The sequence below is a fragment of the Anticarsia gemmatalis genome, chromosome 20, assembly GCF_050436995.1.
Source record: "Anticarsia gemmatalis isolate Benzon Research Colony breed Stoneville strain chromosome 20, ilAntGemm2 primary, whole genome shotgun sequence".
Taxonomy (NCBI): Eukaryota; Metazoa; Arthropoda; class Insecta; order Lepidoptera; family Erebidae; genus Anticarsia; species Anticarsia gemmatalis.
Genome location: NC_134764.1, coordinates 3083789 through 3108748, shown reverse-complemented (window position 1 = coordinate 3108748; position 24960 = coordinate 3083789). Strand labels below are relative to the sequence as shown.

The following is a 24960-nucleotide window of genomic DNA, read 5'->3' as shown; positions in this document are numbered from 1 at the left end:
CGCTGAGCGCTTGTCATCTGAACCTACCCTTAGAATTACTCACGTATTTAAATCAAGTAGAATCGCTGTGATTGGTGGAACGGATTTGTCGGGTGATGACGTCATAATTGCGATATCAAGGGATGTCACACGTGTTTACGTAAAATAATATATATTATGTTAATGTAGATGAAATATATACTACAACTACTATAATATTTCATTACGACCGAATATCATTTATTTCATTGTGCCACTGTTTTTGGTTTGTCAAATTAAAATGTCACTTAGATTTTATTATAAAATCTGAGTATTATAACATTTTTATACATGTATAAGATGCATTCATAGATAGTTTCTCCTTATTGTTCTGTTATCTGAGCCGGTAATTTAGGAAAAATATATCAAATAGTTTTTATAATTTCCAAATTTTGCAAATCAAGCAATAGGGCCTAAGGCACCTATTACCTAATCTTGTATTTAGACTTCTATTTTAAAACCTATTGACAAGCTCTATAGTACATACGTCAGACCACACAATATGCTAGTAAATATAAGCACTTAACAGTTTTATGATGTAATTTAGCATAAATAATCATCCACGTATAGCACCAAGGTTAAGAAGACACTAAAGTTTGAACAACATGAATACGTACATCATAATTAATACAAAGATTTTATGTCGCAAAATGGGACTATAAGAATCAGCAGACTGATCGTTTAGCGACTTTTTTAATCTTAGTCAGATAGAGATAGACCACTTGGTTATCTCCTTTAATGAGCTAGATTAAATTGATATTCCAAATTATTTTTAGAGGAAGGTATTTACCTAAAAGACAAAACTGAATTTTCAAAATACATATCACGTCTATTATACTTACCCAAAAACTTAGACAGCAGTGTATGGAATACACTCACGTTTCGCTGTTAACAATGTTAATCCAATTGAATAGGGGGCGAGCTCATAACCATTTATATTTAACTAGGACTAAACTAGACTTTTCAATTAGGAAACAAAAACCTTTTTTAAAACAGCACTCCTGAACTATTCAGGTTGCCCCATCATTCAGTAGATACTATGATAACTACCGCGTAAAAATCTCTAAGCTATTACGGTTGAAAACCGATTGTAAAACCAGCTTTAAAATTTCCTCAATACGCATTATACAGTTCTCTACAAAGTATTATTACAACGGACATTTGAAACAGACAACAATCTTGTAACGAATTACCGCAGAGCGATAGAGCACGACTCGTTTCGTTTTCGTTCCGTGGTCGTGTCGCGTCGCCCGCCACTCTTTCTCCCATTGTTAGTATTCAACAATTCATTATTGCCGAACAAACTAATAGTTTTGCAACAAATAATCTAACTGTGTTGAAAGATGGCATTTTGATCGAATTACAAAATTGCATGCATAAGTTAGTTTATGTTGATAAGTCTTACTGTGGCCATATTTCTACCACGTATTCGATAAAGACTTAGTTGCATTATAGCGCGATTCTCTATAGTCAGTAGTATCGAATATTGAAAGTTTGACATTTAAAATGTGTCGCAAAAATAGTTCTTAAGACGCCCGTTACAGGCGCTGATCTGATTTTTATACAACATTTCTTGATGATGTTAATATTGCGTTTCTGCAATTCGAAAGCTTGAAATTCAAACTTCATAATGGACATTTCGGATATCAAGCTGTTGATTTGATATAAAATAAGTTAAAAAAAGAGAAAACAGGAGAAGTATATATAAAAACATTATAGGTAAATATTAACTTTATTTTAAAAGCCATTATCTACTGAAAAACAGTTAGTTTACGTTTTTACGATGCACGTAGCAGTGGTTCAGGTCACGTCAGTCTACAAGACTGACAGGGCGCTTGGAATCACACAATAAATTTTCCAAGCGGAACTAAAATTTAGTTTGAACCCCAAATAATAGTTTTGGTAATTATAAACTGCTGCAAGAGACATGCTATTTCCTAATAGTTAAGTTTTAAACGTTTCCATGAGGTAGTTTCCTTAGTGCAATGTCTGCATTGTTTGGCATGAGCACCGCGGGTTAACCGCTGTAATTACGTCAAGCGCGGTTACAGGGCACTTCTTTGGCACTAATTGTAGCTTCCTCGTACATAATGACTCCATCTAACTTGTAATAATCTGTAATTTGAAGTGTACTTTAAATGCTCCAAGTAAATACATCTTCTAGCGCGAAGATGTTCCTCTTGAAAGATTGAACAAATATATAATTGCACAAGATTTTTTATCAAATCGGTACTTGTCAAATAAAATTACTAATATGATAAAACTGTGTACGATCTGCCAATAAGAAGTTTTCTACCAAAAGTATCAGAGTTGTGGACACATAAAACTATTACCCTCTTATTCATAAACACACTATAAACCTATTTTAGTTAAAATACTACTACAATATGTTTTCTCTTTTTCATTTCGCTAAGGACTGAAAGAAACAAAACACTTTATAAGTCTTTCATAACTTCATATATTTTTATGAATAAGGGGGTTAGAATTGGGAAAATTTTGCAATTCTTTGGTATCGTACCTACCTCAAAATTATGGAGGTTCTACATCCTTATCTGCAATTACTCTCTTTGTATTGTGACTAGATGCATCAGGTGAGATGCAGACCTTTCTAACACTAACAAAATCTAGTAGGTCGTTGTCACAAACATACCCAACAACGTTACCTACTTTAATAAACTTAAAAGACACGCTTAAAACGATGTCTCATTCATATTCTTCATCATTTTACGGCACGTACGCCCTCAAAAGCTCGCCAGCCTTAAAGTAATGAGTGTGTTTGCACTCAAACCATCTACGTTTATTTAAATACAGTCGACTGACGTTTATTCTATGGCTTTACTAAGCAATATTCATAAAAGTATGTGTTTGACCAATATTTAACTAACCCCAATTCTATACTAATTGATTTAAGATTTATTATGATTTGATGATCTTGTGTGAAAGATAAATATGAGATTTTATGTGGAACCTTTATTTGTTAAGGAAGTAGGAAAACGATGATGGTAAACGTTTTGATTAAGCTTACCGTTGAAGACTTAAATTACTATTTTTTAATGGAAATAGCATTTTCTTATCGGCAATTGGTTAACATGGTGGACATTTTGACTGATTGGAACCATAGTACAAAAGGACATTTTCAATTTCTTTTTTTTTTTGAACCTAGTCTTTCTGCCAAACTATGCTGGACTCGGCTTCCTTAAAGATTGATTTAAATTATTATTATATAATGTCAAAATTGAAATTGCAGTAGCTAACTTCTCATTCTCTTCATTTAAGTTATTTAGAGACTTTACTATAAAGAGAAAAACTATACAAATAACCAAAAAAACAATCCAACTGCTATATCGACAAATATTTAAAAAAGACTGTCGGTAGATAAGTCTATAGTATACTAAATCTTTGTCAATCATCCCTATTTACACACGCAACGTCTTAATACATGTAGGTCTAGTCAAACACGTAGTGACAAAGTGAGAAACACCTAAGTAGACATGTAAACTAGTGACGTCACAGACACTTGAGAGTCTTGTAACAGTCTAGCCGAAGTAGTGTCAATAAGACAGAACACGCATGTTAAGTTAAATGTTTTGTGCAAGATGTCTTCAGAAACATGAGGTTTGCTAAGTTAAGAATATTTATAGGGCTGTGGTGCTTGACCGATATGTAGAAGCTTGAGGCACATACAGTTTATCTATACTAATATTATAAAGCTGAAGAGTTTGTTTGTTTGTTTGAACGCGCTAATCTCAGAAACTACGGGTCAGATTTGAAAAATTCTTTCAGTGTTAGATAGCCCATTTATCGAGGAAGGTTATAGGCTATATATCATCTCGCTACGACCTGTAGGAACAGAGTACCAGTAAAAAATGTTGTAAAAACGGGGGAATATTTGACCCATTCTCTCTTATGTGACTCAAGCGAAGTTGCGCGGGTCAGCTAGTGAAGTACTTAATATTACTTTAATTACTAGCTAGGAAAGGATAGTAAGTGGTACGGTTTTTTTAGTCTTGTGTCCATTTGGATACTCGGATTCAAACTGGATTATCTATTTGAAATTTTATGAATAAAGCTTATTGTCTGAAAAACATTGAGACAAACGAAAAATTTGATTTGTCTGTAGTGGCGTTTAGTTGTTACTTGTTACTCTTTCATGAAAAAACTTTAGAACGGATTTTAATGAAATTTCATATAAATGTAGTTTATAACCTAGCTTAACACATCAGACACTTTTTACTACGGGAAATCTTGTCGCGGGCATAAGCTAGTTATTAATAAGGCCTATCGTCGAAGCAAGATTTAAACCTTATTAAAGGCCTGAATTAATCTATACTAATATTATAAAGCTGAAGAGTTTGTTTGTTTGATTGTTTGTTTGTTTGTTTGTTTGAACGCGCTAATCTCAGGAACTACTGGTCCGATTTGAAAAATTATTTCAGTGTTAGATAGCCCATTTATTGAGGAAGGCTATAGGCTATATATCATCACGCTACGGCCAATAGGAGCAGAGCACCAGTAAAAAATGTTACAAAAACGGGGAAAATTTTCATTCTCTTTATGTGACGCAAGCGAAGTTGCGCGTGTCAGCTAGTGTTAAAGAAAGAGCGAAGTTCAAAAGATATATAATATTCCCACCTTAGTGTTCCTCAAAATGATTCTATCACTCACATATAGATACCAATTTTCTAACACAAAAGTGATAAAATCACTGTTTGTTAGTTACGTATAGACTTGTCAAAACATCGAGAAGGTCTTCTTTGCGTAACACCACGCTGATTGGTGCACATCGTTACCATACCATGAAGGTACTTTGAAAATCCATTACCAATCAAATTTAACACCTTTATCTTTATTCTATAAAGTCTATTTTAGCTTAATTTATTCTCTATCTATTTTCCTAATTGCGGATGGGTTTTACACAGTAGTTATAAAGATAAACTTTTATTTTGGTTATGTAAATGCGTTCGTGTGTACTGTGTGGATAAACCCTTTCTCGAAGAATATTGAGAACACTACATGTGAATGGGATTCTAAAGTATTGTTATATAATTTTATAGTTAATGGTTTCTTCAAATATACTTGTAGGTAAATGTTACCAAATAACATGGTTACGTGGCTTTAAGTAATAACATAGGCAAATAAACACAGATTTTAGAGGACACTTAGAAAATCCTACTTAGAATGAAAACGAACCACGATCTCAAAAACGGATCTTAAGCAATGATCGGTGGACTTATAATTACGGCTACGATTATGTTCTAGAAAACGAAACTAAGAACAAACTTACTCAATGGCAGACTAATTTTGAAAGAACATGTATAAATTCAGAAAAATTATACTTGAATCCGACCGTTTTGTTATCAAGTAAAGAATTCGAGTTAAATTTAGAAGACAACAGTTTCAGTAAGTAGTACTTAAGTAGTCAAAATCGAAAGGTTGTAACATCTGTCGCCAAATTATATTTCGCACCATTTTTTTTCGCATCCAATTATATGAATAAGTTAGTCCAGAAGACGAACAATAAATAATAAGAGACATGGAATGTGAAGACATAGACGTAACAACAACATCGTTCTTTTGTCGTACTTATATAATTATATATACAATACTTCAGACAACATACATGAGAAAGGATACTGCTAATTACTTGACAGAAATCACAGTAAGATGATAATTCTGTACTTACAACACAAGTATTTATCATATCGTATAGAGGACCTTCGATATCACACACACATATTAAATTGATACACAGATGTCATTGTTAGCTGATCTCAATAATGGTCATCTTACTTTGTGTATTGTATTGATAAAGCATAATAATTGTTGATTATTTTTTAGACTTTAGTTTTGAGATTTTTATTCGACCATTGGCTCTGCTTTATGTATATTTTGCTAGAAGCCTGTGCCTGCCGTTTTCACCCGGTTTATAAAGCTTCTTAACACAGAACTATACGCTAAAACCTCTTCTGAGAATAGCTCTATTTCGTGGTGAAAACCGCATTAAAAACATTTTTGATTTTTATTCGGAGTACTAGACAGATAGACGCGCCGAGATTACCTAATATTATAATATTTGGTGATGTCGAAAGGCACCAGTAGAAATCAGGATATAGGAAGGTTTTAATCTACTCTATTTTCTAAATTAATACTGTTATGTGCTGCGCACGTTTCGCTTATTTTTAGCAATCAATATTTATTTAACATGTGTGTAATTTTTTCCTAAGGGCATGTGGACAATATAACACTGTCTCTCTTTGCTAATAAAAATGTTTTCTTAACATTGACTTACTAATCAACGAATTACAATGTCCCATAATCTACGCACTTGTGGTTTAAACAAGCTATTTTTTATTCCATATTTAGAAATAAAATATGTTACAAAGTATGACACAGATTGTCATGCAACAGTTGCTAGTTACGGAAGCACCGCGTAAAACGACACGCGCGGGAATCAAACCTGCCCTTCATGCTCGGATAATGTAACATATACGGTTACTGTAACCCTGAGCTCGTGTTACTTATTATATTTGTACTATTTTGCTATTTTAATAAACATGGCAAATATAATTATGTCATTAGAAATAGACTTTTGTATAGTTAATAGAAGTAAGACGCTTAAAATGTATGGTAGGCGAAGATACCGAAACTTTATCGGACTGAAGGTTTAGTGTAGAAAATGTTAGAGGAGAAAAGATGTCCAGTGCCGATTATTTTTTATTCGATAAACAGCAAATTAATCTTTTAAAAAATTCGGTATTTGGAAGGATTACCTTAGCCAGTATATTTAGTATATCAATTGTCCAGTTTATATACCCACTCCAACATGCAGTAAACGCACAAAATAAGACCTATACAGGCAAAATTGCTATTAGTTTTATTTCATCTAATTTGTCATAGTAATATTGTCTCTATATTTGTTATAGTTTCGAATATTTGTCCCTCAACAACATCATCCAAGGATAGTTGTGATATACGATGCACTCTGTCCCCTATTTGGGTCACGTTGAAAGATGAGGGTAGACCGTGCAGCCATCTGTCAGGGCACGGAAACAGTTTGAAACTGTCACACATGCTGCATTGAATACGTGGCGTTTTTTGATTGTAGTGTCTTTGTATCTATCAATCAACGATAGCTATCTACAGTTATATTAGTTGCATACTTATGATTTATTTGGTTCAATCGTGCTTTAGTTGAATGGTGAAATATAGCGATTTGTCATCTCGAATGTGCCTAATCCTCCTGCTGTCTTTACAGTTTAGAAACCCACTATACAGAAACCTTCACCGACATATTTTGTTTGATAAAAATATCTTTCATCTTAGCCTATTAGGCAATCGATAAGTTGTTACTTCCTTTGCCAAGAATTGGACGGGCTTTTCATAAAACTGTGTACCAGAGATTCTTGGGAAAGTCAGTAGATCTCGACTTTTCATAAATGATTCAGCAATCACCAATAAAAATATTTCTTTAAATTTTGAATTTTTTTTTTTGTAGCAATTAGGGCACTAACGAACACCTTCCAGATGCGAACCTGTCGTGAATTGCTTTGGCTAAAATTATCTCAGGTTGCTTTACTAAACGGATTAATTAAAGCAATTATGCATTTGCAAATTGAAATATACCCACTATTTATACTTTTTAAGTGAAAACAGGCCGGGGTTATCTTAAATATGTACATGCCATCGAATTGCAAAATAGTCATATATCCTTAATTACTGACAAAAACCGTCAAAATTTTCCCTTACCAAGGCTTTAAACGGGATATATTCATTTATCGCTATTCCATATTCACTATCTGAAATCAACTCTACTTTCATGAATTTTTCATGATTCGTCTCCTCGTTTCTATCAATGAAATCGATTTCTCGATCTCACTATAACTTGCCGCTATTTTATTCTCTACTATTATCATAGGATTATGGCTTAGCAATAACAATAAAATGATTTTTATAGTAACGGTTTTATATTTACAAGTTTAGTAAATAACTTTGTTTATGATCATGAATTCGTTATTTAAAGTAGGCTCGTTTGGCTTTAGTTAGCTTGGCTTCATTGAGAGTAGGCTCTTAGCCAGGTGTGCTCACCGGTCGGTAGTCGGTAGACTATCTGTGCGTCAAGCAAACCCTTGGCGCGGTCATGCCATGGATGGGTGATCGCTTAGTGGTATTTGAACTATGCGTCTCCATGCTTTGGAGGGTACGTAAAAAGTCAATCCCGGTTGTTGTTCACAAAGATAACAGTCGTTTATCTATGTCGAAAGCCTTGTGTGTGGCTTAAACAACTTTGACACTAGGTTGACTACTAACCATACGATACAAAAACCTAGAAGCGGTGGTTCAGAAAACGACACAGATGAGGTTCTAAATTCACTTGCATAGGTAGCTAGTAGTAGCTATAGCTAGGTGAACGAGCTATGAATATTTTAACCTTTCTTAATCGATATTAATTACTTTTAAAAGAACTTGAACTTAATTTGAAGGGTAATATCGTTAGAGCTCATTGATACAGTTTTGATCATTCAATTTGCATACTCAATCCGAATGTAATAAATAAATCAATGTCACTTCGAAAATTGCAGTCTTAAAACTGTCCTTTTATCGGTAAATTGGCCTATTTGGATTTTATATGCACTGCATATTGCTTGAAGTGTTTTAAAACCAAATGTTGATCTTCAGTAATCTTTTAAATTACATTCAAAATATCAAGGCCCTGTTTAGTTCTACCTTAATTTTATTTCGAAGCTCATCGCAATACGTCGTTTGAATTTTATTGATTAAGAGTAAGGTCAAATTGTGTACAGTTCAGAATGCAAGGTTTGCGAAAGATGTGGTCTATGAATATTGTAATTATGTACTAAATGGCGTCAAGTTCAGCTAAAATGCCACTTTATATGCGGACCTAGAGCAGCTCCTTGGCGAACGCTTTTACATCGCCACACCCACGTATAAAACTTAAAGACAAGTAGTTATTAGGTGGTTCAAATATTAATTGAAACTGCACTATTATAGCTTTAAATAATATTATTCTACTAATATGATAGGATATAGTAACCTTTAATGGAATACAGTGTCAAATGCATTTCACGTTTTCCATAACAAAATTTGTACGTGTTAAAGTTATGAACAATATGCATAAAATTTACGGATTTCTCTTTTTATTTATAAGTTGAGAGACCACGGCACTCGGCATCCCTAATTGCGTTTACCTTGTATGCCGCTCACGTATCAAACTAAGCGTGCATCTCACAAATATGATTAGAAAGCTAGCCAAACTAGCTATCTGTTATACCTAAATTAGTCATTCCAAATCTGCTAAATCTCATTAAAAAAGTATGTATTTTTTTTGGATAAGACAAATATTTTATCTTTTCCTTCGTAAACTTCAAAGATTACCATTTTCCTGTAAACAGCCGACATCCTTGCGTGTGATCAGCTAGGTCATCAACATCAGTCAAGTCTCGAAACTTGAGCGCCATTCGTATGCGCAGGAGCACGGAAGCGGCACCGTGTTCCGAATTAAACACTGAACATCTGATGTAACTCCACGCATCCAATTCGGTCAAATTATCATACGAACGAATTACGCATTTCTGACATATATTTTTATACCTAAAGCTTGTTCATTAATATTCGTATAATATGCTAATATATTCGGTGTACTTTTACATGCGACTATTTTTACATGTAGGAAGTGATTGTACATCTCGGATAGAACTGTATATTAATTGCGATTTACGTAATGTGTTGTCAAATATTGGTACAGAGACACTTTGTCTAATTAATTAATACCAATGGTTACGCAGCTCATTGGAATACTAATTTTAAGAAGTAGTTGAACATTGTTTTTATGAATATTAATGATGTATTTAAAGTACAAAACTAAGTAGATCCTATTTCTCATTTCCAGTGACCGGCTACGAGTCTGACCGCGAAGAGTGGAAGAGCAGCCGTTCTCAGTTCTCGACGACGGCGTTCGACAGCCTCGCCAGACCGACCAAGATGGCGATGGCGCTCACACTAAGAAAACCCCAAAGATTGGAACCAGTACCCCAGTATTATCGACTGCCGAGTGAACAGAAACCAAAACTGACACCGATGCCTTTCCGACCGAACAACTTCCTCCAAAGACCACCGCGCCTCCCGCGACCAAACACAGACATGAAGAGAAACCTACTGAATACAGACCATCGGAAATTCACATCATTACAGAGCCTCGAAATACCTAAAAAGCTAAGTGAACCGAAGAAGCAACTGGATCCTAAGAAGAACAATTATTCAAATATTTCGCACAGGATTACTGGTTTGACGAATAAATTGAGGGATCTAGGGAACCCTAGCAATACGCTTGGTAGATTCAAAGCTCAGTCTCACGGGGACGTGGCGAACTTAAAGCCGGTGTTGAAGACAGGGCAGGACGGTGCGAAGAGATCAGTCGTGAGGACTTGTAGTGCAGAACCACCAAAGAAAGTCACGTTCAGCGCATTCGCCACCGTTCAAGTTGTGTAACACGAAGACGTTGAATTTGGCAAGGGCTAGTTTGATTTCGCCAATGACCTGAATTTTGACAGACTTTATAATGATGTTTTATTTTATCATCTTTGTTTGTACTGTAGTTAATATCTCATCATATTATCAGTTTGTTAGTGAGATCAGGCGTAGTTCTTCAATTATATCTAACATACTAACCCGAGGACTGACTGATTTAAGAAATATTATCCATGAATAGATTGTAGATAAGTCGGTCAACATTTATTTGTAAAGTTTAACTTACGGAGGAGGTCAGGCCGGGAATTCTGTGTAAATATAATTTAAAATGGCGTAGTCATGAACGCGTAAATTAATGTTTAGTTTTCGTAATATAAACAGTTGTTTTTGTGTGTTTTTTGTTAGACAACTAGTCCAGTCAATTAAGCTTAAATTAGGTAAGAATCTCGGAATTCGAGATACCCAGCTGTAAGTCTGTAAATACTTGTATATTGACACCCTAAAAGTTGTCTCAAAACCTACATATGGTAGGGTGTACGCAACTATAAAATTTCAAGGTCCAAAGTCCCAAAAACCGGTTTTTTGAGCATTTTTTGTAAATATCTCATTTCCTATGGAATTTTTGCATTCGTATTCATTACCAATATTGTACAGTATAAAATTCTCTACAAATTTTATATGATTTTTTTTACGGTGAACCGTTTTCGAGATAGAGGGCGGAGATGCGCCATATATAGTTGATGAACTATCGATAAATCAATGATTAATAAATATTTTGTCAATTTCTACACTATTACATTATTTTTTATCATTTTTTTCATAACCTATCCACTTTTTATTCAGTATTAATTAACTTATCAACACTTACCATGTAATTGCAGAATTTTTCATGAAAATATAGGCACTATATTTGAATTTTAACCTAATTAATATTAATAACTTCTTACATGATGAAAAAAAAACAAATAAATCAGTATTATTGAAAAGATATAGATTTAATATAATTATGAAGAAAATGATGACACCAATGACTTTTCGAAGTTATGTGTGTATTAGAAATAATTGTCACATGCTCCAACGGTGAAGGAAAACATCGTGAGGAAACCTTGCATGAATAAAATTTGTTAAATACATTTATTGAGGGCATGCAAAGTCCCCAACCCGCACTTGGCCAGCGTGGTGGACTCAAGGCCTAACCCCTCCCTCATTACGGGAGAAGACCCTTGCTCAGCAGTGGGACAGTAATGGGTTAAATTTATTTATTATTATAATCATTGATTTATCGATAGTTCATCAACTATATATGGCGCATCTTCGACCGGAGGCACCGGTTGACTTGAAATGATCCTGTGATCGCGCGCTCTCCGCCCTCTATCTCGAAAACGGTTCACCGTAAAAAAAAAATTCATACAAAATTTGTAGAGAATTTTATACTGTACAATATTGGTAATGAATACGAATGCAAAAATTCCATAGAAAATGAGATATTTACAAAAAAAGCTCAAAAAACCGGTTTTTGGGACTTTGGACCTTGAAATTTTATAGTTGCGTACACCCTACCATATGTAGGTTTTGAGACAACTTTTAGGGTGTCAATATACAAGTATTTACCGACTTACAGCTGGGTATCTCGAATTCCGAGGTGAACTTACTATAATGACTGGACTAAACATCTTCGCCGAATCTGCTTGCAGCTTTTAGTATGATCATAAAAACGAACCCTTCTTCACAGAACTCATATATTTTTTATTAATATTTATCTGCAAATAGATGCCTCAAAGAATAACTGTCGTGTATTAAATTTCTGTTATTTTGATTCTGATCTGACAGACAAAAGCTGAACTTAAGCCAAGACTGCGTCTTGTAGGAATGTCTCATGTCATGGACCTTCGTTTACGACAAAACTATCGAAAGTTGAAACTTGAATCAATAAGAAAAGAGGGTTACGCGAGAGAAAATGGGGTTTATACAGATAATAAATGTTATATTCATCACCTTTTCTGAAAGAGGCGCGTTAATAAAAATCTTTTTCTTATATTTTTGTCGTGATTTGACAAATGTCGTCATTGCGTTTTTGTTGACGGCTTACGATAGTCCTATTGCGCTGATATATTGAAATGCCACCAATCTTTGTGTGAGAGATTGCTGTCGGACAGTTTCAGGCAAAAATGGAAATTCGACAAAATTCATATTGTTATTTATTTATTCTTTACGAATATATATTATAGACAGTAACGACAATAGGCTTCATAGTAATGATCAATACTTAAGAATTCTTATGTGCACTGCTTAAACGCAAATAGACAAAATCTGACTATGTAGGAAACGGAAATGTTAATAATTATTTATTTATATTACTTGTTTATTATTGCGCATTATTAATATATATTAAATCTATCAGCTTGGTTATGTGCTCTCCAAATTAATATAAATGATAAAATCCAATAAGATTGGAGTATTTACTAGAAATTTTGAAACTATTAAGACGATTTTATTTCAAAAATTTTAAAACATGTGGAAAACTAGTCGTCAAAATTTTGTATATTTTTGGAATTTTTTTTTTATATTAGTTGACATGTAGGTGTCGATAAAGGAGAAAAATTTTGTATTAATAAATTTATAATCTATGTTTATCTAAATTGAATATAATTTGAAATTATTTCACTAGATTATATGCAAAAATTAACTATGTGTTAACGATATAATATGTGTATAGTAGAATAATTAATGTCTATAATAAAATTATAGTTTATTATAAGTGTGTTTAAAACTTTAAATATTTTTTCTTAAGTAATTAGATAATTAATAAACTTGTAAAATTGTATCTATAAGTATTATAGGAATAAAGTCATAATTAGTTTTTTTGGCATAATAATTATTTGCGTAGAATATTGAATTAGAATTAAGTTTTTTGTTTGTAATAATTAATCAGTGTGCATTAATAACTATGTTTTATTCTTTTGTTGTTACTACTTGTTTCGATATAGGTTTTGTTTTGAAAAATAATAAAATGTTTGTTTATTAAATACCACTATTTTTTAACCCCTTCGATTCTATACGGCTTCCTTTTGGATTTTGAAGTGGAATGAAATGATCCAAAGAGAAGCCTTAAGGAAATGTATTGGTGCCGCAATAAAAAGGCTTATGACTTGCTTTTGGACTAAACAAGATTATTTGAGTCAAACCTGAAAATACAGTAATGATGGGCGAAAACTACAAAATTTTAAACAAAAATCTCATAAAATTACAATATAATTAGACTCATTTGAAAAAACTTCATTTCCAACCATTTTTTCCTCTCCACACGTCTACGTCCACTCTTACTTACTTCCAATTACTCCAATACAATTTCTTACATAATACAATAAAAAGTAACGAAGATAAATAAATGACAATCAACCGTTTTAATTGCCAAATAACAGCCGTATGTGTATAAATAAAGATATTATTGTCGGATATCGCATTTTGCAGATAACAGAGTCTGGTTTGTGCATAACAAAAGGCTCGTTTACACGAATTCCGGAATAATTTCTACTTATTTAAGGTATCACATAAATAATAACTGCATGAGATTGCCTAGTGAACGGTTGCTGGATTCGGAAATTGGTTGGGATGTACTATTAGATATAAAAAATCCAAATCGAATAGTGCTATTCATAAATTGACACCTATTTGGAATATTCCTTGTGGAAATTAATAGGATCTTCGATCTATAACTGGGGGAAAAGTAATTGGTAAGTTCGGTCAGTTCTTAAAAACTTATTTACTCCTGAGCCTACTCAAGCTTTGGTAATCACTTATGTGTATTCCCAATTTTGTATGTGATGACGATTATAATATATCAAAGTAAAAGCAGCCGCATAAAATATTTTCGATCTCCAAAATTACTTAATTATGAATCGATCCTTACAATTACTTCATTATCATCAAAACATTATTATAAAATGAATGTCAGGGTTATCAATACCTTATCATGAATAATTAATGTTATAACCGATAGCCAAATTTTATGTGCACCGACCACCATGTGTTTTGTCTCGCTTTAACTATAGGCGTTAGAAAGAGAGGTCGTTGTTTGTTGATGGCGAATGATTCGTCATGTGCGAGTACCGTGTTATGAATGTTATGATTTTCAGAAGTTATTTTATTCAGTGTTGTTGAAGCAGTCTTATTGAAAGGTAGGTAGGCAAAATATTTTTAAAATTTACTATCAATATTGTAAAATAGTAGTAAGGTTCAATTGTGCGATAAGCCAAAGCATTCACGGAATTAGTGGTATCAAGAAGAAAGTACGTTTCCAGTTAATGACAGAAAAAAAATCTACCACCACAAACAATTTTACTACGATAAATCGAAGAAAATCAATCAAAATATTCCATTCTTTACACATTTTTTCAGCTAGTTCAATAAATTAAAATATTCTTTCTTAAAATGTAGGTAGTGTCGGTCAGTAGTCCATTGATCAAACTGATTATTATTTTGTATTTTGTGTGCAGTCATCATGTCTCTGGTAGCGCAAGCCTTCGAGTCCAGCAAGATCGTGCCGGACGTCATCCCTACAGCACCCACCGTCAACATTGAGGTAAGAAAAGTACAGGACTTTACAGGACAGGCAGTGAACTTACTATAGGCCTAGTCGTAATAGAACGCGATGTTAATGCTACGGAAAAAAACAATAATATGATAATGATATATTAAAATAGGTTTAAAAATGTGCTTCTGAGTTAATTATGATATAAAAATGACGAAACTAATAGATATTTCGGTAGGCATTGTTGAAATTAGCAGTGCTTAATTTTTTTTATTTTCTTTTGTCTCTACGTTAATGTCAATTACTGAACATATTGTGTCAAATAAAGGTTTAATTTATTAGTAAGTCTTAAGTTGAAATGCTACAATTTAAGTGCCTAATAAAAAAGTTGCGGGCCGGAAATCAAATGCGGATTTACATGACCGCCATTTGCGAACGTTTATTATCTATTGCTTTTTGATTCCACTACCGATAATCATTAGTGCGCATAATTCATATTAAAAAAACAATGATTCTATTTTTATAAAGCAATCTTTATTCAAATGTCTTTGGATACCAGAAACAATTACCATAAATTCAAATAACGAGAGAATTGCGAGACGAATATTAATAAATCGTTGAACGAAAAGGTTACAATCGAAAATTTTTAAAAATAGAAAACTAATGCTTGAATTTAATTTGGGAACATTAATAACAGTTAGTCGAGTTTATAAATTCTGAAATTATTTAAATTATTGCTCGTTAAGCAGAGTAAGTACTAAAAATTATTACTGAATATTTTTTCAGTAATAATTTTATAGTAATTATTTTGTATTTAGAAAATAGGTAAGGACCGTTAAATACAATAATATTTAATGAGCTTAATAGTCGTTAGCCAGTAAGCATTAAATAACAATTTTACGGTTGATAATTTTGCTAGGTTTATTACTTCAAGATGTCGAAAACCTGTTGGAATATTCGTAAATATCTAGCTAGACTAATAACAATGAATATTGTCTAACCAGTTACTTATTAATATTTTTAGATAATATATTTATGAATTAGAAGGTTCGTTAGGGTAAAAAGAATACATCGCATTATCCTACAAAAAAGAGGAAAAACAATGTGAATAATTTTGTTTTACATACACATTATAATGATGTTTTTATCAGGAGTCTTGCATAATAAATGGGTGTTAAATGTAATCATAATTTACTACGAAAGCGATAAGATAAAAATACGATTATAGTCTGCGAAAATAAATAGAATAAACAAACTAATCTCTATTTATACCTATTGATCACATTTTGACAGATTTATCTAAGATTCTAACTTTACGATATCGTATCTTATCATAGAATTAAATGTTTTTATAAAACATTGATATCTTTGAAAATATCACGTATTTTCTATTATATAGTTAGTGATAATAATGTCTGGAATATAAGGTCTAATTGACACAAATTAGCGACTATTGTGTGACTGCACCGAATTATCAAAACCAAGGTTAGGTAAATGCATGATCGTATAAAATATTTACCAATCTATAATATTCCTTAGATAAAATAAGACAATAATTAAAATATTAATATTAAATATTATTATATTAATATTATTTTAAATATTATTATTTAAAATATGTAATATTCTGCCGGCCAGTTTAAAACATAAGTACCTATTATTAACCAACCAACATGGCAATCAAGAGCATAACCTGTCGCTCGTGTCGCATACACACGGCACAAGAACCAAAACCAGTGGTAGATACAATGTGCCTAGAGTTAATAATTATTATGGTGATAGAACTTTATCGAAACGCATACCATATGTAATGAACAGTTTACCTGTGGACATCGCAACAGAAAGAAATAAAAATAAGTTTTCTAAAAAATTAAAAAAGTATCTACTTAGTAGTTTATAAATATCTATAAACATACATACAAATATACATGTATAAAACACAAGCTACTGAACCATATAATATTACTCTTATACATACAATATAAATATATTTTAATACATAAACTTATAATATATAATCAAAGCTCTTATACAATATATACATATATGTACATCTTAAGTACTGCTATAATTAAATGAGACTCGACCGTGTCCACAGACAAACTGTTCAAACAGTTTTGTGGACCATAAGTATAAGTTTCATGTAAGAAACACTGTTTTAATAATAATAAATAAATAAATATAATAGATTTCCTTCACCATACCATGGATAAATGGACAACTGTATTACACCTGAACACAGCCTCCGGAACTGTTAGGTCCAATCCAATTAAAATAGCACGCGGTATATTTCAGGGAGACTCTTTAAGCCCGCTATGGTTTTGCATAGCTTTGAATCCGCTATCTCGCATATTAAATAAAACAGAACAAGGTTACACAATACATAAAGACACTAACACTAAAATAACACATCTACTTTATATGGATGATATAAAACTATACGCATCTACTAAACAACAAATCAATAACCTTTTAAAAGCTACAGAAAAGTTTAGCGCAGATATAAAAATGAACTTTGGAATCGACAAATGTAAAATAAACAGTATAGTACGAGGAAAACACCATAGCACCGACCCATATATATTACAAACACAACATAACTTACTCATAGATAAAATGGAAATTACAGATACATATAAATATTTAGGATATTCACAAAGCATAGGATTAGAACACACTAAAATAAAGGAGGAGCTGACTAAAAAATATACAGATAGATTAAATAGGATACTAAAAACAGAACTATCAGGAAGAAACACAATCAAAGCGATTAATTCATACGCGGTACCTATTCTAACATACTCGTTTGGAATAGTCAAATGGTCAGCTACAGATTTGGATAGATTAAATAGACTAACACGGACAACTTGTAACAAGCACAATATACATCATATACATTCAGCAACTGAAAGATTCAATCTTAAAAGGAAACTAGGAGGTAGGGGACTAGTCGATATTAAAGCACTACATAATAAACAGGTAAACAATATTTACTCATACATGCACAATAAAGCTAGCACTAGTTCTATACACAAAGCGCTCACATTAATAAACACATCAGGGACACCTTTAAAACTTAATGATAGTAATAGAATAACAGAAGAAATAGTTACAGAGGACCATAAAATTAATAGTTGGAAACAAAAGTCGCTTCATGGGAAACACCCTCATCAATTACAGCAAGATCATATAGATAAAGAGGCATCAAATGCCTGGCTCTGTAGGGGAAATATATATAAAGAAACAGAAGGTTTTATGGTAGCCATACAAGACCAGATTATAAAAACCAGGAATTATCAGAAATATATAATTAAAGATCCAACTATAGTTTCAGATAAATGTAGATTATGCAACAATAGCCAAGAAACTATAGATCACATTACAGGAGGATGCCCTTTTCTAGCAAACAAACAATACACCGAAAGACACAATAATGTAGCAAAACAAATACATACCTTGTTAGCACTAAAATATAAACTAATTGATAAAGCTGATCCATATTATAAATATAAGCCTAAAAGCGTACTAAATAATGAACACACTAAACTCTACTGGGATCGTGATATTATTACTGATAAGACTACTACAAATAATAGACCGGACATAACATTAACACTAAAAGAAGAAAAAATTACATACTTGATTGATATAGCTATACCAAACTCTGAAAATATAAGAAAAAAATACACCGAAAAAATTCAAAAATACATTCCACTCGCAGACGAGATCCGCCAAATGTGGCACCAACACACAGTCAAAATCATTCCTATCATTCTTTCATCTACCGGACTCATTCCAAAATCATTGCACACTTCACTCAGAGAACTCGGCTTGCATAAAAACACATTCATTCCTTTACAAAGATCAGTCATCATCGACACATGCTCCATAGTCAGGCGATTCCTCACATCCACCACACAAACACCCACAACATTACACAATGAACCGAACCACTTGGCGTAGCCCGTGATAGGTTCTCACCACCAGCATCATGCTGAGATTAAAAATAATTTACCCCAACATAATAATAATAATAATGCGACGCGAAAGTGTAAATCGAAATTAATACTTCATGTTTGTCTCTCCATTTTTATAGAACTTATTAAGATTACAGGATTATGATAAATTGACAAATTACCTATTTAAATAAGTAATTTATCAGTCTAAAATTTGCTGCAAATACTTGTACATTGTTTCGCTACGTTTACAGTTACACAGAGATACATGATCAGATTTGTAAAAGATACCATATTAGTAATTGGTAGATAAGTAAGCGGATTTTCAGACTTTCACACGTTCTATAGAGATATTATACAGTCAACTGTAAATAAAATATTCTTCTTCTAAAGACAGTTCTGATAACAGTTTTTTTAGCATGGAGTTAGGTACAGGCATTGAAACCGCTTTCGAACTAGATTCTGCTTCAGTTTATCTCTCATTGAGCATCTCAATGGTTGGTCTCTCTCTACGTGGGTAGGTACCTACTTATGTCCCCTTTTCTACTAACGCATAATTATTTAATTAATAGTCAAGTATCTATACTATGTTATGAGGGTGCTATAAGTAAAAGGCTGGTAATGGATTTACTCGATAAGCCGCTGAAGGCCGTGAAATTATGTAATGAGTACATTACACACATGTTTTCAAATAACAATTATGGTGGCCCGATAACATAGGTACTTTTACGAACTACGCACCGTTGTAGCACTATTGAAAATGTTACTCAATCATTATAAAATCCAAGGCGTATAGGTAAAACTCACTTGAACAATGTCTTGATGCTTTTCAGACCATAATAGTTACACAAATAATTTTGATAATTACGAAAAACTAGCGTTGTCCTTTGGGATTACTCACTTTCATAAATAAGTACGAGTAAATCTTGATATGGGATTGTCTGTAATTTTTACATGAATGAAGCGTAAGCAATATTAATGCATAAATCGATCAGGCAGAATTTAAAAAAATACTTGTCAGTACCGTATTAATGTAACAAGTTATTATCGGTTTTCAATACTAAATATTTGAGTGAATTATTTATGTACTAACATCCTGATGTCTCTACTTAGTTGAAATACCCGAGCGGCGCGATCGCTTCTCAAGGCAATGAGCTGACTCCGACGCAGGTGAAGGATCAGCCCAGCGTCTCCTTCCAGGCTGATGCAGACTCCTTCTACACGCTCGTCTTCACTGGTCAGTACACAAAGATGTTAATGTGTGTTAATGTCACCTACTCCCGGTTTCGGGTAGCAGTAGTTTATCTATTCAATAGCGTTTTTTATATGAGTTTAATCGCTATTGAATAGATAAACTACCGCTAAATGTACTCAGAAACCGGGCATTAGTGCCTTTATTATTCTGTTAATACAAACCTTATTGACTTGTTAGGCAAACTTTACAATAGGAAAATTGTTTTCATGTTTTCGTAAGGGATGATTATTGAAGGTTTGAATGAAGATGAATTCTTCCCAGCAAATTACTAATTATAATTTAACACCTAGGCAGCTACGAGACTTTGACACGATGTCGCTTCTTTGATAAAAATACTACCAAGAATATACAATGTAACGATAAATTTTGAAAGTCATTTGCAGAAAGCATGCTTTCTGCAAAAAATTTCAGGAGTATTTTGAGTAGAGTAAATATTAGGTCGGGGAAAAAGTCTTTTCGCATTATAGAACTAATTATTATGTACGTCTCTTTCATATCTCGGGACTACTGAGACCCGGACATTTGGAAGGCGTGCGTGTGGCCGAAGCCAACACGTAGAGGCCCTTTTTAGATTTTTATTATCATTATTATGTATGAACTTGTAATAAAATCTTTTCTCTACACAAAAAAGCTCGATATCTGGCTACCTCACGAGCTCACTGACAGAAATCTAATGATTAAATGAACCGTGTACCCATTGGTGATTCTTAAAGCCAAAGAGATTTTATTACAAGTTCATACATACTTTAATGCGAAAAGACTTTTTCCCCGACCTAATATTTAAAGTTTAGCACATGTAGACAAGAGACCAGAGATCTTTCAAACATACTATAACCTGGCATTCCTTCCTACAGATCCCGACAATTACGACGGTCCCGAGCCAGTATACCGCGAGTGGCATCACTGGCTAGTGGGCAACATTCCCGGCGGTGACGTCAGCCGCGGCGAGGTTCTCTCCGGCTACATTGGCTCCGGCCCACCAGACGGCACCGGCATCCACAGATACGTGTACATCGTGTACAAACAACCAGGAAAGATTAACTTCGATGAAGACAGGCTGGATAATAAGTAAGTTTAGCTTAAGTTGATATTGTAAACATTCTGTCCAATCCAACCAAGTAGCCCTCCTATTGAAATTACCTTTCGGAGAACAATAGGCCTGAATTGGATCTTTATGGTATGAGGAGAAACCTCAAGACCCTACTTATTAAACATTCCCGCAATAGTAGCCACCTTGAATATGCAATGTAGTAGCAAATCTCCAAAAAATATAAATTTTGCTGCGATACTCTTCGGAGCTTTTCATTTCCATCTGACATCGAATACCAAATACTTTGGGCTACATCTTTGTGTTTAATCAAAGTTATTAATTACTACATGTGTGTATCAGGTCCATCAACGGTCGTGCCGCCTTCTCGACAAAGAAATTCGCAGAGAAGTACAACCTAGGAGCGCCTGTCGCCGGCAACTTCTACCGCGCACAGTTCGATGACTACGTACCTCAGCTGTACAAAAGCTTAGGCGCTTAAGTATAAGTACATAATACAAACTATGATACTATCTGTGGAACTGAAATTCTATGCCCATACTGCAAGCATAATACTTTGCCTCACAAAATTATCTAGTAGAACAACTCTGCCTCACCGTCATTAGTAGCTAGTAGTATTTTAATACTACAAGTGACATCTGTCGATAAGAGGGCGCAACTTTGTAGTAAAAAAAATATAATGCTGGCATAGAGTTTTAGTCAATACAGATATCTTCGTTCGTCACGTGTTTTATATTATTGTATACTATTTATTGAAGTTTTGTATGATGAATAAATATATTTTATCGAGTTATTGTTAAAAGATAATAGATACTAAAGTTAATTGGGCTTTCTGTTGTACTTTGTTATTTTTTATTCAAACCACTAACATCGATACCGAGGTGTTTTTCCAAGGTGGGTACTTATTCATTTTCTAGTTGAAAGTACCACATTACTACCGCAGTATCTCGTAAACTGTTTAATACTAAAGTAAAGTGTATTTTATTATGGTTATTGCTGATTTTGGGAATCTGCATCCCTTTAAGAACTCTCAGGTATGCATGCATGCTTTCGAATTGTACTTAAACAAATATTACTTCATTTATTATTAAAATAACCACAGCGCTAGAGAAGCCAAGCCTTGGATAGAAATAAATAATGAAGCCAAAATTATTCATTTATTATGTATAGAGTTATAAGAATCGTAAACTTCTTCATTGTTGTTTGTGTAGTGGAAGTTTCCAGCGAGGGGAGCGCCCATCTTATACTTGTTAGCAAAGTCTTCTGGCATGAAGTTCACACGTCGGTAGTAGTCGTCACTGTTGAAAGAGAAGATTAACATTTTAGTTTTGTTAAACCGGAGTTGCTACATCAATTATTTCAAACAAGTATCCGGTAACCGGCTTATCCGGCGGCCTAAGTATTATCCAAACGGATAACAAGCACCTACTTTGGTGACAAAGTTGGCAGAATATGAGATGTCTGGTGAAACTATCCATTTCATATTTTGCTGTCGTGAATACCAGGCTATTTATATTTTAGCAAGTAAGTTACTTCTGTTCTTCAGCCAACAACCGGCTGGTCTTTATCCAATTATAAAATAAATAATGAAACCTATGCTTACGGAGATGCTTAATTAATTTTTGTCTATGTAAAAGGATATTGCTTGTCGTTTCGGCATTGGCTGCTCGTAAGATCTCTACGAAAATATAAATCTAGTTAACCCTTGCAAGTCTTACTTAAATCCTTCTTCAAAGTCAATATAGCCAGGTTGTTGATAAAGTAGGAAGATGTATCGATGTGGTCCAGTGAGTGGTTCAGGGTGTGAGTTGAGGAGACTGGTGAGGGTCTCGCCGGCAGTAGCGTTACCTCCGCGGATGTTCACTACCAGCCAGTGAAGGAACGACCGGGCTTCTGGTTCACGGCGAGAGGGGGCGTCCGCATCTAATACATGACAATTTTAAACTTCAGTTTGATGTGTATTCAAGAAATAAAACAGTTTTGAAGAGTTACATAAGCTTTTTTCTAGTATAATATGTTAGTTTTTGGAACTATATTCCTACTAGTCGAAACTGAAATATTATTAAACTTAAATTTTATTATTTCAGTGTATTATAGCCACATTCAACGACAAACGTAAGCGGGATAATCCCTTTGAACGCGAGTTAGCCTGCGAGGATCATTTAGTAGATACTTAGATAAAATCTAATTGCTAACATAAATGCCTTTTAGTACGGTTCACTAGTCTTAATTAGCTCCTACGATTATTTACAACTCTCTTTCACTCTTTCGTTCACATTCAGTCTAACAAACCCGTCTTACTTACCACACATGACAAGGGTGTAGAATGTTCGAGGCATCCAGTTCCAGGAAATCTTTGGAACTCCAGTGACTTCGCTCGGCGACAGCGAGTTACCTTGCATCGCTTGCTCACCACTAGGAAATATCACCTGGAGAATGAAAATCAGAGTAAAATCAAAGAGATGCAAAAGAATTACACTAGTTACGAACTTGTTTTGCTGCATCGATATGCAAACGTACTTACTCTTCTTGCCATTCAGGACCCCCAGTACCGATCAATCGAATATTTTATTAAGCATCTTTTTAATTACGTGGTTGGTAAAAAGACCTAAGTTGATGATGTCGATAGGAATTGGGTAATTCTAGGTTTTAATTTAAATTTAACTAATGTAATATAATCTATGCTAGAGACTCCCATTTGCCGCACATTGAGTCGTCTCTTTAAAAACGGGACCGGAAGTAGAACTCTAGGATAATCCAGAATTTCGCACTTGGTAACTTACCTTACAGTTACACAGACGGCCCACTGGTAAGATAAGCAAAGAACTAGGTCTAATAGAAACCGGGCTCCTACTCAAATTGATTTAAACTCAAGTTTAAAACTTACCGACAATAGTTCAGCAGGCGGTACGGATAACACGTCAGGTATTATTTCATGTTCTACAAATGAGTCTATGGCTCTTTGCCCATTACTATTTAACACACAAAATGAACAAAATAATAACACTAGGTTTAAACGACCCATTTTATAAAAACACTGTTATTTCAAGTTCAATTGAAAATATATTTTTCTTCTAAAAATGAGAAAAGATATTAATAATTTCGGGCAAAAGTTTTAACCGCAGTCTCTAGTACGATCGCGGTCCACAGTTTACACGTACCTAATAATAAAAAAACATAAAAAATGAATTTTAACAGATCTAGCAATTGATAAAAATCGTGTAAGTAAATAAGATGATGGTGCATGCTCACTCTTACTAAGGAATACTGCAGACTGTAGTATTAAGTACCTATTAAGTGCCTGTTTATTGTGTTTTAAAATTATATTCGGTTTGATAAGTTTTTATGTCTTAAATATACCTACGTACATGCATAAAATGATACCTTTTTCCCAGAAACCAAAGGACACCACTTGTTACGATCCCTTGTCTAGAAACCTTTACGTCATTAACATCCGAACAGCTTGTCCAGAACCGCCGGCGGTCACGAATTGGTACTACTCACCTGACCTTTTTGCAAGTTGTCGATGATATAATCATCAGAATTATATTCGAAAAACATCTTTTACGGACTCATTTCAGAAAAGTACAATTTAATGAAAATATTAAAAAGATGCCACATAGCAAAAAAGTCGAATAGTGTTCGTCGCTCATGTACGACAATGCCT

The 24960-nt window shown here is 33.5% G+C and overlaps 3 protein-coding genes across 4 annotated transcripts in view; 2 read left to right on the top strand and 1 right to left on the bottom strand.

Moving 5' to 3' along the window:
* Positions 1-13491, top strand: part of LOC142981377 (uncharacterized) — a 110161-nt gene extending 96670 nt beyond the window's left edge. Inside the window, exon 4 of the mRNA XM_076127264.1 lies at positions 9926-13491. Coding sequence (XP_075983379.1) covers positions 9926-10524 — 599 coding nt within the window. The 3' untranslated portion in view covers positions 10525-13491. The remainder of the gene's footprint in view (positions 1-9925) is intronic.
* Positions 13492-14570: 1079 nt separating this feature from the next.
* Positions 14571-22133, top strand: LOC142981939 (protein D3-like). 2 transcript variants are annotated; one of them, XM_076128109.1, is made up of 5 exons: positions 14571-14681; positions 15000-15085; positions 20104-20227; positions 21100-21313; positions 21636-22133. In XM_076128109.1, exons 2-5 carry the CDS (start codon positions 15005-15007, stop codon positions 21772-21774), a joined length of 558 nt encoding a protein of 185 aa, XP_075984224.1. In that variant the 5' UTR covers positions 14571-14681; positions 15000-15004; the 3' UTR covers positions 21775-22133. The 2 variants fall into 2 exon arrangements, with proteins under 2 accessions (XP_075984224.1, XP_075984225.1); XM_076128110.1 differs by having other exon boundaries at positions 14662-14685.
* A 303-nt stretch (positions 22134-22436) lies between these two features.
* On the bottom strand, positions 22437-24558 carry LOC142981938 (protein D2-like). Its single transcript, XM_076128108.1, has 4 exons — positions 24181-24558; positions 23599-23722; positions 23012-23216; positions 22437-22591 (listed from the first exon to the last, which is right to left on the bottom strand). The coding sequence occupies exons 1-4, from the start codon at positions 24316-24318 to the stop codon at positions 22447-22449; spliced, it is 612 nt and encodes a 203-aa protein (XP_075984223.1). The 5' UTR covers positions 24319-24558; the 3' UTR covers positions 22437-22446.
* Between the last annotated feature and the right edge of the window lie 402 nt (positions 24559-24960).

Excerpts from the sequence above, each read along its gene's own strand:
- LOC142981939 (XM_076128109.1), top strand. The coding sequence starts at position 15,005 with ATGTCTCTGGTAGCGCAAGCCTTCGAGTCCAGCAAGATCGTGCCGGAC. Across the intron at positions 15,086-20,103 it reads CACCCACCGTCAACATTGAG|TTGAAATACCCGAGCGGCGC; the intron begins GTAAGAAAAGTA and ends GTCTCTACTTAG. Across the intron at positions 21,314-21,635 it reads GAAGACAGGCTGGATAATAA|GTCCATCAACGGTCGTGCCG; the intron begins GTAAGTTTAGCT and ends TGTGTGTATCAG.
- LOC142981938 (XM_076128108.1), bottom strand. The coding sequence starts at position 24,318 with ATGGGTCGTTTAAACCTAGTGTTATTATTTTGTTCATTTTGTGTGTTA. Across the intron at positions 23,723-24,180 it reads CGCCTGCTGAACTATTGTCG|GTGATATTTCCTAGTGGTGA; the intron begins GTAAGTTTTAAA and ends TTCATTCTCCAG. Across the intron at positions 22,592-23,011 it reads GACTTTGAAGAAGGATTTAA|TGACGACTACTACCGACGTG; the intron begins GTAAGACTTGCA and ends CTCTTTCAACAG.